Source organism: Panthera leo, chromosome D2 (assembly GCF_018350215.1).
Source record: "Panthera leo isolate Ple1 chromosome D2, P.leo_Ple1_pat1.1, whole genome shotgun sequence".
Classification (NCBI taxonomy): domain Eukaryota; kingdom Metazoa; phylum Chordata; class Mammalia; order Carnivora; family Felidae; genus Panthera; species Panthera leo.
This window is the reverse complement of record NC_056689.1, coordinates 8,510,368-8,525,722: the sequence shown is the minus strand read 5'-3', so window position 1 is coordinate 8,525,722 and position 15,355 is coordinate 8,510,368. Positions and strand designations below refer to the sequence as shown.

General features: G+C 48.5%; 2 protein-coding genes across 6 annotated transcripts in view; both read left to right on the top strand.

The window, feature by feature from the left end:
- The window catches only part of LIPA (lipase A, lysosomal acid type), a 51,160-nt gene extending 38,558 nt beyond the window's left edge, over positions 1-12,602 (top strand). For 3 of the 5 annotated variants that reach the window (XM_042907522.1, XM_042907521.1, XM_042907523.1), the window contains exons 9-10: positions 1,016-1,087; positions 1,820-3,333. In XM_042907522.1, the coding sequence (XP_042763456.1) occupies positions 1,016-1,087; positions 1,820-2,053 (306 nt within the window). In that variant the 3' untranslated portion in view covers positions 2,054-3,333. Of the gene's footprint in view, positions 1-1,015; positions 1,088-1,819; positions 3,334-12,517 lie in introns of those variants that run through there. The other 2 variants (XM_042907526.1, XM_042907524.1) reach the window with 2 other exon arrangements.
- Positions 12,603-12,975: 373 nt separating this feature from the next.
- Positions 12,976-14,452, top strand: CH25H (cholesterol 25-hydroxylase). Its single transcript, XM_042907527.1, has one exon. It carries the CDS (start codon positions 12,989-12,991, stop codon positions 13,802-13,804), a length of 816 nt encoding a protein of 271 aa, XP_042763461.1. The 5' UTR covers positions 12,976-12,988; the 3' UTR covers positions 13,805-14,452.
- The last annotated feature ends 903 nt before the right edge of the window (positions 14,453-15,355 follow it).

The following is a 15,355-nucleotide window of genomic DNA, read 5'->3' as shown; positions in this document are numbered from 1 at the left end:
ACGGCTCTTGAGTTTGAGCCCCGTGTGGGGCTCTATTCTCATAGTTCAGAGCCTGGAGCCTGCTTCAGATTCTGTGTCTCCCTCTCTCCCTGCCCCTCCTCTGCTCATGCTCTGTCTCTCTGTCTCTCTCTAAAATAAACATTAAATTTTTTTAAAATATAAGTATAATATAGCGTTTATATTATCCCACAGAGGTATGTTCATGCATAATCAATATTTTTACATACTAATCTGAATATATTATTCCACATCCATATGAATCCACCTATTAGCATTAATCCATATATTGTATGCAATACGTATTTCTTTCCCAAATAAGAGTGTTAACTCTTTGAAAAAGTTTAGGCTTCAAATCTCAGTAAAAAGCCATCACGAAGCTTATCTAACAAGTACAGTTGTCAGCTCAGTGTCCTTCGCGGCATGTGTGCGAAGCTGCTTTATTGGGTCGGACGGTAGCTCTATTCCGATCAGAATAACGTAACTTTGTCACTTAGATTCTCGGAGTACAGATGACACACAGTGTTGCACTGGTTTCAGGTGCACGACACAGTGATTTGACAAGTCACGTTGTGCTGTGCTTTCTGCCCACGTGGCCGCCATCAGTCACCACACAACTCCGTTACACTGCGAATGCCATTTTGTTTTTTCAAATTTTTTTGTGTGTTTATTTTTGAGAGAGAGACAGAGTGCAAATGGGGGAGGGGCAGAGAGAGAGGGAGACACAGAATCCGAAGCGGGCTCCAGGCTCCGAGCTGTCAGCCCAGAGCCCGACGCGGGGCTGGAACTCATGAACTGCGAGATCGTGACCTGAGTTGAAGTTGGACGCTCAACTGACTGAAGCCACCCAGGCGCCCCTGATGCCATTTTGTTTGAAATCACAGTTTGGAAATCAAGAATAAAACTGCAGACGATGTAAAATGGACTTCCGAGGATGTAGTTAACTCCTGCAGCCTGGGAGCCTTTCTTGAACTTCTGTGTCACTCAACTTTTTTCCCCCTTTTATCTTCTTTTTTAGGTTGTTAAATACCATAAGTTTCAAGCCTTTGACTGGGGAAGCCACGCCAAGAATTATTTCCATTACAATCAGGTAAAGGCTTCAAAAGTCTTTAGAATTAATGAACTGGGCTCTGAAAGCTCACCGGGGAAGCCACCTGAGTCACAGGGCTCTGGTGGGCTCGGTGCTCCCTGGCTCTGTCCCCATCACCGTCACACATCAGTCACAGTGGCCAGGAGCACAGACTTCAGAGTCAGACTAGCCTCGGCCTGTCACCTGGTCGCTGGCGGGCCTCAGCCACATTACATGGCCAAGATACACAAAGAAACGGACTGTGGTTTGAGTGCTACATGCTCTGCAGCCTGAGGCACTTTGCCCATGCTTGTCTTGTTTCGTTGTTTCCTACGACATCCGTGTGACGGGTGTGCTGGTTGTTATTATGGAAGGCGAGGAAACGGGCCTACGGAGGCCCCGTGGCACGTGTTACATGCGTGGGGGTACGACCCCAAAGCCAGTGCCCCACCACCTGGCTCCCGCGCTTTTCACATCCACTCCCCGGGAGCTCAGCGCCTTCGCGAGGGAACTTAACACTTGTTAGGGTACCCGGCGCGCGGTAACAGCCCGACCGCCGGCAGGTACCATAGTTAGGATTCTGTCACTGCGGCTCAGGTTTCTTCTCATTGTGGTCACGGTAACTTGAGCAAACGGAGACCGCTTTTCACCACGTGATCCTCGCTGGTAAATCTCACCAGGATTTAAGGAGGATCACGTCGACTGTGTGTGTTTTGTGAATTGAAACGAAGCCTCCGGTTGCTTTTATCCTAGACTTACCCTCCCCTTTACAACGTGAGAGACATGCTTGTGCCCACCGCCGTCTGGAGCGGGGGTCACGACTCGCTGGCGGACGTCAACGACATCAACATATTGTTGCTCCAGATCCCCAACTTGGTGTACAACAAGCTCATCCCCGATTGGGAGCATCTGGACTTCATCTGGGGCTTGGACGCCCCCTGGCAGCTGTATGACGACTTGGTGAAGCTGATGTTGAAACACCTGTGAGCCGCGCCGGCCAAGTTCACCATCACGCCGGGGATCGGACAGGTTAAAACGCGTTTGCTTAATTTCTCTAAAATAGTTGTCTGTCTTTCCCAGGATTTTTATATTTTTGTGTGCAATCAGATTATGCCATTGAAGGTGTTCGGGTCCAATCGTGTCTTATTTTCCCTTTTTTTTTTTTTTTTTTGTTTTTTTTTTGCTTTTTTTGTCCAGTCATGGTGTATTTGAGGCTAGTGCCTCTAACCTACCTTAGCCTTCTTAAGTTTTTTTCAAAATCCCACTGATTCATGAAAGATCCTAACCGTTGTGTAGAGCCTTACAATTTGAAACATACAAATACTGCTTTTTTTGCCTTCACACAGGACACACCGTGGGTGTGTCGGAGTTTTGAAGCCGGGTGGTTTGTTGGCAGATAACCTGACGCTGATTTGAAAAAGCTCAGTGTGTGAAGTATCTGGTTCTCGTCTCTTTGCCTTAAAGGGCTCTTCAGTCCGGTGGCTTTGTGGTCATTAGGGAGCCGAATGCCATATTCTTATGTCCTCATGCAGCAGGTGCAAAGTCAAATCCCGCGATGACCCTGTGGTGCCAGGTGTGAAGATTCTATGGTGAATGTTATCGAATCTAAAAATGTTTAAATTGCTCAGACCAAGCAGCATTGTTTGCCGGAGTCTACAGACAATAGATGGCACTCATTAAAAAAAGACTGACTCCTGTATTTTAAATAGCTTGAAGACTCATACCTGTAACCAAATGTCTTCCCGAGTTCGTAATTGTGTGGCAGGCGATCCCTCCACTCGTTTGAGAACAAGAGTGCTGTGTAGAGGCAATACCGCTCTCTTCCGTGAAATTACTGTATTCTCTTGGCCAGCTGTCGCATCAGCGCCGATGACCAGACGCAGGAGCCCAGAGGCTGCCCGGGGGGGGGGGGGGGGGGAGCATCCTAACTCATTTTCCCACAAGAGAAACAGGAGTGTGATTGTTTTGAGATCAGAGCTCAGGGAGTCTCTGTTTTCTAGTTTTCTGTGCGTCCATAGTTTTAATTCTAATTTCCGTGCCTGGTTCAGGACACCCGTATTCACCCGCTTTCCGCATTGCGCCGTTCCCTTGCGATACTGACAGATGGATGGAATGACAGTTGACGTGTTCTTCTGACACAGCTTCTTCAGCTGCAGTAATAAAGGAGATTTGGTGTTCACTGATAGATGCAGACAGCATCCTACTACTTTGTAACACTTAAAAAGCCTTGAACTTTTCAATAAAACTGAGTAGCCTCGTAGGCCTGAGGGATTGTGTGTGTATATGTGTGTTTTCTCCTTTACTTAATGGCCATCCTGTACTTCCCTTTCTCTTCTGGAGGGACTGACGCTTTTCTTCCTCATCTTCTCCCCTCCTCCTTACTCTGAGTAAGCTTCACTGACCCTGCCCTTCAACCTTTGATCCCTCACCGTGGTGAGGAGGGAGCAGTCTCAAACCTAAGGGAGGGCGGGGCATAGTTTGGAAACGCTGGCTGTCAACCTGATCTCACAGGGTTCACTGAGTGAAACTGAGTGGAAACTAAGGAGAGACCTGGGCGCCGGCTGCAGTGGGACCAGGGGTTCAAGGGGTTCAAGGACTGTCCATCCAGCGCCCTCCTCGAGCAAAAGAAGCAGCTGAAGCCGGCAGAGACGAGTCATGCTATAGGGTCCCTAAAACATAGATTTGTCGGGGGGGGGGGGGGGGGTCCTAAGGCGAGTTCTCCCACTACTCTGTGAGCTTGAGGGCAGATCTGTCTTACTTGTTTCTATGTATCCAGAATCGAACACAAACCCTGGAATATGGTGAGTCAATAAATCCACGTGGATTTATTGTGTGAAAAACGATACTTTGCCAGTCAGTCAAATGAATTTAGATGCACAAGTAACGTCTGAGAGGGTCGAAGGACTGGAGTGGAATCTGTGTTTTCCCATGGCACCCACAGAAAAGAGTCAGATTTGGGGCACCAGACGTCCAACTTCGGCTCAGGCTGTGATCTCATGGTTCGTGCGTTCAAGCCCCGTGCCTGCTTGGGATTCTCTCTTTCTGCCCCTCCCCCATGCTAGCGCGCGCGCGCGCGCGCGCGCGCTCTCTCTCTCTCTCTCTCTCTCTCTCTCAAAATAAGTGCACTTTAAAACAGAAAAGAAAAGAGATTGTACTGGGTGCAAAGGCTATACATGCACAGGAGGATACCACTCTGCTGGCTGGCTAGCTTTATGTCCCCCCCCCCCCCCCCCCAAACCCCTTCTCTGTCCTTTGACCAAGGCAAACTGGTGTGGCCAACCAAGATTCTTGGGTAGGGCTGGAAAGAAAGGGACAGTGGATAAGTGTTTTGTTTGTTGTTTTCCAGTGGGAGAGAGCTTACTGGAGCAGGAATGGCTTCAGTGCCATAGGTGACCTGGCTCTGCCCTGGGGGTTCCAGTAGAGTCCCTTGAGATGAGCAAGGCTTTCACACACCAGGTGATACAGATGAGCGGGGGTGGGGGGTGGGGGTGGGGGGGGGGTGGGGGGTTAGGGGGACGAGGTGGGGGAAGGGGGGTTGGTGCATTCTACAGAGTCCGCCTCTTACTGGCATGTGTTTCTCTTCCCCTCTTTCCAGACTTTTCTCTGTGGGACTTTTCTTGGGTGTGTGGGACAGTCCAGAGGTGGAGATGTTGCCTAGCTGTTCCTGACACAGTCCTGTCACCTTGCACATTTGCCTTTGTTACTGGCCTCTTGTTCCTGACACTGGTGCCTAGGCCCTTTGTGTCCTTATAGCCCTGGCTGGATTAATGTTTCATCATTGTTTTATTCTACTGTTGCACGAAACAGTCTTGCTTTATCTTTGGCTGAGTGCAGTGCAAGGTACGAGCTTGTGTCTCAAGACGTCCTGTAACAAGTTCGTAGGAGTTCTGACTCTCCTTTTCAAGTCGGTTTGACAAATATATTCTTTTGAGAAGGACACAAGGATGTCCACAGATCTCTAGGGCAAGAAGACTAGTTAATATTCTGCCAGCTTGGAACTCGACGATGCTGTGGTCACCCCGGGGAAAGCCACCACCAAATGAAGCTACAATGGAGAACAAAGTCATTTTTTTCATTCGCCACAAGAGGGCACTCTTGGCTTTGCTTCCAAACCTTTTCGTTCCATAAGCAGGCGTTCTCTCCTGTCTCTTCCCTGGGAAAGGCAGAGAATTTTGATTCATGGGCCAGTTGGTAATTTGAGGACTGGTGAGATCAACCATATCTCGGGTCATTTCCATCCAGGATTATGATCAATTCTTGCCTAATTCATAATAACTGAAAAATGTTGTCAAAGAATAGCTGTGCCCCAATGCGACCCGAAGATAAAATTTTGCCCAATGGGTAAAAGATAAAATTTTGCCCAATGGGTCAGACTTCAGATGTGGAAGAGGAGGTGGGGAAGGCTTTAACCTAGACCTCACGTTTATGAAGGACCACAATTTAGACTATTGACATTATCTCCAAATAATGACGGTTATTTTGTGTTTGTATTACAGATGTTCATGTGTTAAATGTGAACATTTAAAATATACTGTATTTGTAACCTTTTTCATTTTGTTTTTAAGAGAGGGAGATATTTTCAAACTGTGACCTCCCTGAAAGGCAACATTAGGTGACAATAATTATTATAATTATTCTGATTTATTGATTTATAATTTTGAGAGTGACAAAGACAGCATGAATGGGGCAGGGGCAGAGAGAGAGGGAGAAAGAGAATCCCAAGCAGGCCCCACACTGTCAGCGCAGAGCCCGATGTGGGGCTTAGACTCATGAAACCACGAGATCATGACCTGAACTGAAACCAAGAGTCGGACGCTTAACCGATTGAGCCACCCAGGGGCCCCAATAATTATTCTGATTTTGAAAAAGCATGTCACTAATTCATTCAAGGATATTTATTGAGTATCATATCGTGCTAGGTACAGATTTCGAGTTCAATTCCAAACTAAGCAACTAACACTCTTTCTGCCAATTTGTTTTAGTAGCACTGAAAAATACTTTGCATTTGACATCATGCCTTCCAATTTTTAAAACCTTCTCACAGGGCTTAATTCTTTTTTTTAATGTTTATTTATTTATTTATTTTTAAATTTTTTTTTAACATTTATTTATTTTTGAGACAGAGAGAGACAGAGCATGAACGGGGGAGGGTCAGAGAGAGGGAAACACAGAATCTGAAACAGGCTCCAGGCTCTGAGCTGTCAGCACAGAGCCCGACGTGGGGCTCGAACTCACGGACCGCGAGATCATGACCTGAGCCGAAGTCGGCCGCTTAACCGACTGAGTCACCCAGGCGCCCCTCACAGGGCTTAATTCTTACGACTTTTCATGGAGATGATTTTATATGCTTAACATATTTTATTTTTTAATATTTATTCATTTATGAGAGAGCGTGAGCAGAGGAGGGGCAGGCAGAGGGAGAAATAGAATTTGAAACAGGCTCCACACTCTGAGTTGTCAGCATACAGCCTGACATGGGGCTTGAACTCATGAGCTGTGAGATCATGACCTGAACTGAAGTCGGACGCTTAACTGACTGAGCCACCCAGGCACCCCTATGCTTTATGTATTTAAAGGGGTTGATGAGCATTCTGAAAATCTCAGTAGAAGCACACACTTATGTGGATGGATAAAAACAAAACATAAAGTGTTTAAAACTAAATATGCAGCAGCCTCAGTGTGAAATAGGGTGTCAGGGAGTCTCTTGGGGGATCTAACATCTCCCATATTCTTCAGCAGCATCGTCTACTGTTTTGGGGTGGTTAAGTAATGTTCTCTGCGGTTTTTGTAAACTTCACTATAAATGCGGCCCCAACACCAAAGTCCTTCTGTAGGACGACCTTGAAACTGACTCACGGTTCTGCTCTCACTTTGGCTAGGACTTTCTTTTTTTAAATTTTTTTATTAAAATTTTTTTTTCTAATGTTCATTCATTTTTGAAAGACAGAGACAGCATGAGTCGGGGAGGGGCAGAGAGAGAGGGAGACACAGAATTCGAAGCAGGCTCCAGGCTCTGAGCTGTCATCACAGAGCCCGACACGGGGCTCGAACCCACAAACCGTGAGATCATGACATAAAATGAAATCGGACGCTTAACCAACTGAGCCACCCAGGTGCCCCTGGCTGTGACTTTCTATTCAACTCTAACTAGTCCTGACTTTTCTGAGAAGAAGCCTTCATTTAAGAATTTTTTTAAATGTTTACTCATTTTTTTGAGAGAGAAACAGCATGCATTGGGGAAGGGCAGAGAGAGAGAGGGAGACACAGAATCCAAAGCAGGCTCTAGGTTCTGAGCCATCCGCACAGAGCCCGATGTGGGGGCTCGAACCATGAACCATGAGATCATGACCTGAGCTGAAGTCAGATGCTTAACGGAATGAGCCACCCAGGTGCCCCAAGCCTTCATTTTTACAACGAGTAAATTACATTTTAATCTTTGGGATTACTCTACTCTCTATGAGTCTTACATGTTACGGCTGTTGTAACACCGTTCTTATCTCTGATATTCGGCAATATTTGGTTTGGTTAGCTAGAGCAAAGAACATCTTACCCTAATTTGGGAAAGAAAAAAATCATAAAGGTCACATAGAAAAAGATGATGTCATTGGTAATAAATTTTGCCAACTACATGTTGTATTTGTGGAGAGTGGGGGCAGTATCCAAAGTCTTTTGGTGCTGAATAACTTCGAGACTGTGATTAAATATGCACAGACTTGATTGTTGCAGTCTGGTGAAAGTGATCTGATCTCTGGGGTAGCTGGAGAAGAAAGGAATCCTATCCTCTAACGCTGTCAGAAAGATGTTGCCAACATAAAAATGATATACAGGAACTCCAAATCAGCTGGAGAAGCGCAAGAAATAGTATGGCCAAAGTCCTAATACCGCCAGAAATCAGTTAAACCTCTCTCAGTACATAGGTTACCCTAAACCACACCAACCAGCGCTCTAGAAAAAAAAAAATTCTATTTTTAAGCCTTGATTTAGAGCTTTAAAAACGAGCACTGAATCCACAAATACATCTTGAACACTATGTGTAAGGTACAATGCTTGGCATTGTGGGAAAAAATCCTAAAAGATAGAATCTGTGCCCTAAAAAGATCTATTCGCCTAGCAAGCCGTTCAGTGTATTTTGTGCAAATGAAGTGTTCAAAGGCACACATTTGCCAGTGTGAGAAATGATGCTGCTTTAGTCCAAACTAATTAGTGTTTGATTCTATTCGGGTCCAGTAAGTGATGCTGGTTTTGGTCGCCCATAATGTGCTAACTTTTTTCCAGCACCCTCCATATGACATTGAGTGAACAGTGATGAGATTTTAACTGACTCCTTTTCCTGAGATGGTTGCATTTGTATATGGGACAAAAACTTCTGTCCTGGGCAGCTGATGGGCCGGAAAGGCAGACAAGACAGTGGCTATTTTTCAAAGTGCTGTGAGCAAGAAGGGGAGAGTCTGGGCCAAGCAGGGGGAAGCCGCGGCCTCTGGGTCTTGCTGCACAGGGCTTTACGCAACCAGCCCTTGGAGACTATTCTAACAGGCTTAGTAATAGAGGACAGAAAAACCAAAGAAGGCAAAGAATGGGCCGGTTGGTCCCGGGGCTCAAAGGAGGCAGTCCTGACGGCAATCTAATAGCTAAATCCAATTTAAAATAGCTAAGTCCCAATCTGTCGATGCCACCCACTTCAAAAAAATCCACGAGAGCACCCAAAGCATCCAAGCATGATAGCCAAAATCACAGGCAGAGGACAGCATGTTCTGGATGGAAATTTGAAGGTTGACTTAATTTCTTTCGAAGGCAAATCTGAGTGATACTTTACCTCTGAACACAATTCGTTCATAAGTCTGAGAGAGTGAGCCCTGATGGTACCTTTGGAGCACTGAGGGGTCCAAGAGGGAAGGAGATCAAGCCCTTCCTCTCCCCCCCCCACCCCCCCAGGTGCTGCTTGAGCCATACAAAGTTCAAGGGCAGGCCACGTCTACCAGGAATGGGAAAGAAGGAAGTCCCTGGGTTGCCCTCAAGGTGAATTAGAAATAGCATTGGAGGAGGGGAAGTTTGAAGAGAAGCCTGGATAGAACCCACAGGTTGTTAATGTGCAAGGAACTCCCCAGCAGGGGGCCGGGGGCCTGCAAGGTACCCATCTCTGATACCATCTAGCTCTCCAAGCAGTTAGAAAATCTGCCTCTTTCGTTGTGCACTGGCGATCATGAAGCTCAGAGCTGTTTCTGAACCTTTGTCTCATCAACACACAAGCAGAATATCATAATATTCTTGTGGCACATAGAAGTTTTAAAGAAAAAAGGCTGCAGGGCCCCTGGGTGGCTCAGTGGGTTGAGTGGCACACTCCTGATTGCGGCTCAGGTCATGATCTCATGGTTCCTGACTTCGAGTCCCATGTCCGGCTCTGCTCACTGTGTGGAGCCTGCTTCGGATCTCTTCTCTCCTTCTTTCTGGCCCTTCCCCACTAGCGCTGTCTCTCAGAAATAAGTAAACGTTAAAAGAAAATAAAAGCTGCATTTTCTCTCCTTTCTGGCCCTTCCCCACTAGCGCTCTCTCTCAAAAATAAGTAAACGTTAAAAGAAAATAAAAGCTGCATTTTCTCTCCTTTCTGGCCCTTCCCCACTAGCGCTCTCTCTCAAAAATAAGTAAATGTTAAAAAAAATAAAAGCTGCACGCAGTATGGCTGGATGCCGCAGAGAATGGGCCGTCTAGGGAATATGTGTTCCGTCTGTGACAGTGCAGGGACATACACCACTTCGGAGGTTGTGGATTATGAATTAGCTCATTATAGGGTGTGTGCATAATATCCAATACGTGATTAGATATTAACATATATATTACGAATTGGCTTATTCTGTATCATGTATGTATGCACACATCCTACATATTGCTGTATTTCTAGGTCGATACATTTATCTGTGTTTCTGTTGTGCTGATTCCTCCTAATATATGGCTTTCTGTCTCTCATTTCTCTTTATGTGGTTTTTTGTGAATTTAATTGTAAACTTCCTCAGTTCCTCTTCAGGTGAAGTGTGGCGTACAAATTTAAAATATCAAGTGTCTTACTGTGTCCGCGGTGTGGCGGGCACTCTTGCTTTTGCTTCTGTAAGGCTGGGATGGTTGTAGCATGATTCTTCCTGGCGGCATGGGGAGCCCAGCCCTTCTAAGGACTGGATGAAGTCACTTCAAGTGAAACACTTAGCTAATGTCTGGCAGACATTATATTATGGTTGTTTTCCCATTTTAATGCTTCAAATAACCTCATGAGATGGCTACTATTATTTTCCTTTGGCGGGGCGGGGGTGGGGAGTGGGGTGGATAGGGATGGGTGGAGGGTGTGGATTAGAAAATGCAAAGCTTTGGGGCGCCTGGGTGGCGCAGTCGGTTAAGCGTCCGACTTCAGCCAGGTCACGATCTCGCGGTCCGTGAGTTCGAGCCCCGCATCAGGCTCTGGGCTGATGGCTCGGAGCCTGGAGCCTGTTTCCGATTCTGTGTCTCCCTCTCTCTCTGCCCCTCCCCCGTTCATGCTCTGTCTCTCTCTGTCCCAAAAATAAAATAAAAAACGTTGAAAAAAAAAATTAAAAAAAAAAAAAAAAAGAAAAGAAAATGCAAAGCTTTAATGTTGATAGCAGCCCTCTCAACAATAGCCAAATGATGGAAAGAGCCTAAATGTCCATCAACTGATGAGTGGATAAAGAAGATGTGGTGTATATACACAATGGAGTACTACGTGGCAATGAGAAAGAATGAAATAGGGCCCTTTGTAGCAACGTGGATGGAACTGGAGAGTGTGATGCTAAGTGAAATAAGCCATACAGAGAAAGACAGATACCATATGGTTTCACTCTTAGGTGGATCCTGAGAAACTTAACAGAAACCCATGGGGGAGGGGAAGGAAAAAAAAAAAGAGGTTAGAGTGGGAGAGAGCCAAAGCATAAGAGACTGTTAAAAACTGAGAACAAACAGGGTTGATGGGGAGGGTGGGTGATGGGCATTGAGGAGGGCACCTTTTGGGATGAGCACTGGGTGTTGTATGGAAACCAATTTGACAATAAATTTCATATACTGGAAAAAAGAAAAAGAAAATGCAAAGCTTTGGGGGCTCTGGGGTGGCTCAGTGGGTTAAGTGTCTGACTCTTGATTCTGCTACAGTCAGGATCTCCCACTTTGTGAGTTTGAGTCCCGCATGGGGCTCTACACTGGTGGTGTGGATTTTTCCTGTTTTCCCGTGGATTCACACTGTTTGGGATTTTTTCTTTCTCTCCAAGTAAGTAAATGAAAGAGAGAAAGAAAGGAAGAAAGAAAGGAAGGAAGGAAGAGAGAGAGAGAAAGAGAAAGAGAAAGAGAAAGAGAAAGAAAGAGAGAAAGAGAAAGAGAAAGAAAAGAAAGGAAAGAAAGGAAAGAAAGAAGGAAAGGAAAGAAAGAAAGGAAAGGAAAGAAAGGAAAGAAAGAAAGAAAGGAAAGGAAAGAAAGGAAAGGAAAGAAAGGAAAGAAAGAGAAAGAAAGAAAGAAAAAAAGAAAAAGAAAAAAATGTAAAACTTGGGGAGGGAAGAGCCGGTCCCAACCTCATGGACCCTAGAAGAGGCAAAGCTAGCATTAGTTAGGAGTGGTCCCGCCTTCAAAGTGTTGGTCCCGAACTTCTGTCCTCTAGGGGTCTCTTGTGTCGCGCGCCGGCCACCCCGGGCAAGGCGTCTCCTACGCAGGTCCCGGGGTGGCCCCAGAGCTCTCCGGGTGCCGACCCCCTCCCGCTCCGTCCCCGGCCTGCCCACCCGGTGGCCCGCCGACAGCCGCGGGGGTGGGGCCGGCCTCTGGGCGCCCGGGCCGGTCCGCGGAGCGCGGGTTGAGGTCGAGCGGCGGGTTGGAGGCGCGGAGACCGCCGAGAGGACAGGGCAGGTGCGGCCTCATCCGCTGCCCGCACAGCCTCCCGCGGAGTCAGGTGCGCGCAAGAGTCAGCAACGCGGGTGGTTCGCTGCTTTCCCACCTCCATCCCGCGGCGACACCTAGCGGCTTTTTAGCCAGATCTGGGCACGCCCTGGAGGTTAACACCCCAACCCCCCACCATCCCTCTTTTTAAAAATGGAAATCTAACAGCCGCGTCCCCTGCGCTGTCGCCGCGCCTCCCCGTCCGGGTCGCGGGTCTGAGCCCCGCGCGCGCCGCGGTGAAACTATCCGCCGCCGGGAGTCCGCGCGCAGTGGGGTCGGGAGCTTGCGGCCAGCGTGGGGGAGAGCCCCTATCTCGGAGACTCTGGGACCGGGGAGGTTCTGGTCCCGCCCGCAGGGCGCCCTGACTTCTTGCGCTGGTGGCCGCTGCGCGCGCCCGGGGACTCCGCGGTTCCCAGCGACAGGTTACTCTGCTGCTTCGCGGCGCGTTAGACCCACGGGAGGCGTGCAGACGGAAAGGACCCGACATACAGAAGCTACGTCGCTTTAAAACGTTTTTTTTTTTTCTTTTTAAAGATACAATGATACTTCGCCTCTTGATGAAAGCACGCAGACGCAATTCTATGTATGCATTTAAAAAATGCAGATAATTCTGCACTGATTGCAAAGGCGCTCTTTATCGTGGTGACGGAAATAGTCCTTATCTCGTCCGGGGGTCACGACGACACGGAGGAATTAAGTGGTACGGTGTGTAAATTGTTGGTCAGTTGAAAAAAAAAATCGGAACATAAACGTGCACGCATGCGAAAAGTTACTCGGGAGCACTGCGCACGGCGCACGTAAGGGGGCCGAGCGGCGGGAGACGCGCGTCCGGGCCGCTAAAGCGCGGCTCGGCGCAGCTCTTTCTGCGGAGGGCCCGGCGCGGCGGGGAGAGCGGGCGCGAGGGCGGGCGCGAGGGCGGCTGACGTCACCGGGGGCGGGGCCGCGGCCGCCGAGAAAAGGCGGCGGGCGGCGCGAGCCGTCGCAGCTGCCGGGCACGGCCTCGCCATGAGCGGCCGCAACGCGTCCGACGAGCTCCGCGTCCTGTGTAGCCCCGGCCCGCTGTTCCTGCAGCCGCTCTGGGACGGCCTGCGGGCCCGGGAGGCGCTCCTGCAGTCGCCCTTCTTCCCGGCCGTCTTCTCCATCTGCACCTACCTGGGCTGCTGCCTGCCCTTCGTGCTGCTGGACGCGCTGTGCCCCTGGGTGCCCGCGCTGCGGCGCTACAAGATCCACCCGGACTTCGCGCCGTCGGCGCGGCAGCTGCTGCCCTGCCTGGCGCAGACCCTCTACCAGCACGCCGTGTTCGTGTTCCCCGTGACGCTGCTGGACTGGGCCCGCGGCCCGGCCCCCGTGCCCCCCGAAGCCCCCGAGCTGCTGCAGCTGGCGCGCCATGTCGGCTGCTGCCTGCTGCTCTTCGACGCCGAGTTCTTCGCGTGGCACGTGCTGCACCACCGGGTGCCCTGGCTGTACCGCACGTTCCACAAGGTGCACCACCAGAACGCGGCGTCGTTCGCGCTGGCCACGCAGTACATGAGCGTCTGGGAGCTGTTTTCCCTGGGCTTCTTCCACCTGCTGAACGTCACGCTGCTCGAGTGCCACCCGCTCACCGTGCTGGTTTTCCACGTGCTCAACATCTGGCTGTCGGTGGAGGACCACTCGGGCTACGACTTCCCCTGGTCCACGCACAGACTCGTGCCCTTCGGCTGCTACGGCGGCGTGGAGCACCACGACCTGCACCACTCGCAGTTCAACTGCAACTTCGCCCCCTACTTCACGCACTGGGACAAGCTGCTGGGGACCTTCCGGTCCCCGCACGCCAAGTGAGGCGCGCGCCCCCCGGCCGGCGCGGCGGGGTGGGTGCCCCTCGCACCCGGGACTGCTGGGCGCTTCGCCCTCGAATCAGGACAGACACACCCGAGCCTTTGTGTTGTTCTGTTTTTGTAAGTAATTTATTACCTGATGGAGATTTGTGGGTAAAATCTGACGTATTTTCACAGTCTGACCAAGTAATTTATATCGTTTTTGCGTGTTGAGGATTGTACTCGGAGTCTAATTCTAGCTCACTAAAGTGCCGTTGATTCCTGGATATGTATATATGATATATGTCTGTCACTGGTGTATTTAAATCATCTCTAAAACGTTTGTTTGTAGGACAAGGACTTTCTTATTTTTCAAAGTGTCACAGAAATAGGCTAAAAGAACATATTTTTATGGAAAATGTGAACAGTGAAACATACTCCTGCTGGGCAGTGATCACAGTTATTGTACTTTCCCCAATTTTTTCATATAACTGTATATTTATATTGAATGAAATGTTATTTGTGCTTTAAAAGTGAAAAAAAAAAAACCCCACCTAAATCAAACAAGTACTGGATGCTGTTTTTTTCTGGCATTTTGACTGATAAATACTAAAATTGGAAGAAGGGCTGGGGCAGGAGGTGTCCTTCAGAGTCTGCATCAGCCATAGAACGAGAGGAATCCGGTGGAGGGTATTTTGGGGGGATTGTAGGAGAGACAGTGGGGAGAAGGGGTCAGTTAGTCTGTTTTGCTCTAGTAACTTCACAGCGTGGGGGGGGCACTATTGTTCTGGATGCTTTTCAGTTTTTCAGCTGATTTCCACATAAGAAGCAAATCAAAGAATTACCTTCTAAAGTTTTAGAGAGATTAACGCTGTTCGACCATTTGATTATTTGGAGGAGAGTGGTGCTGGGCGGGTGTGCCTTGCTTTGCAAAACTAGTGAGTGAGGTGTGTGCATTAGAAGGGTGCAAAGATACAGAAAGAGATTCTGAGAAGCCCTCCTCTTCAGGAAGCCATCTGGTGTAAATGGCCATCACACACATAGCGTCTGAAATTGGGGATTTTTGCATACTCCCTTTCCTTAAGTAAAGACCTGCATGCAGATTGCATATCCCTTTCTCAAAGAGAGAAAAAGGGGAATTTGGCCCCAGGTCCCTGGTTCCTCAACTGTAAAGGGAGATGGCGTTCCAGATGTTCTCACAGATTACCTGAGATCACAGTGACAGTAAATGTCCCTGTTACTGGCCACACACCTGTTACCCATCACTACCCGAATTGGTTTCATGTTATCTTTGGAACAGAGTTAAGTAGGGTAAAATAAAACACCAAGGCAATTTAGACAGAAAGGTCTAAAGAGTGGCAACTTTGTATGTAGTTCTAGGCTCATTATGTATGAGCCAAGCTGTCTCCTTTAAAAGTGAAACGTTCTTCTCAAGACCCGGTATCCATAGCCTGCCGGATGAGACCTCCCGAGAAGTAGGTTCAGGCTCTCCCAATCTTTGGCAAGATGTAATCAGAATGCCCGGATGTTCTGCTGATTTCCACCCCACTCCCGATACGTGCGCTCTTTTGGTTTC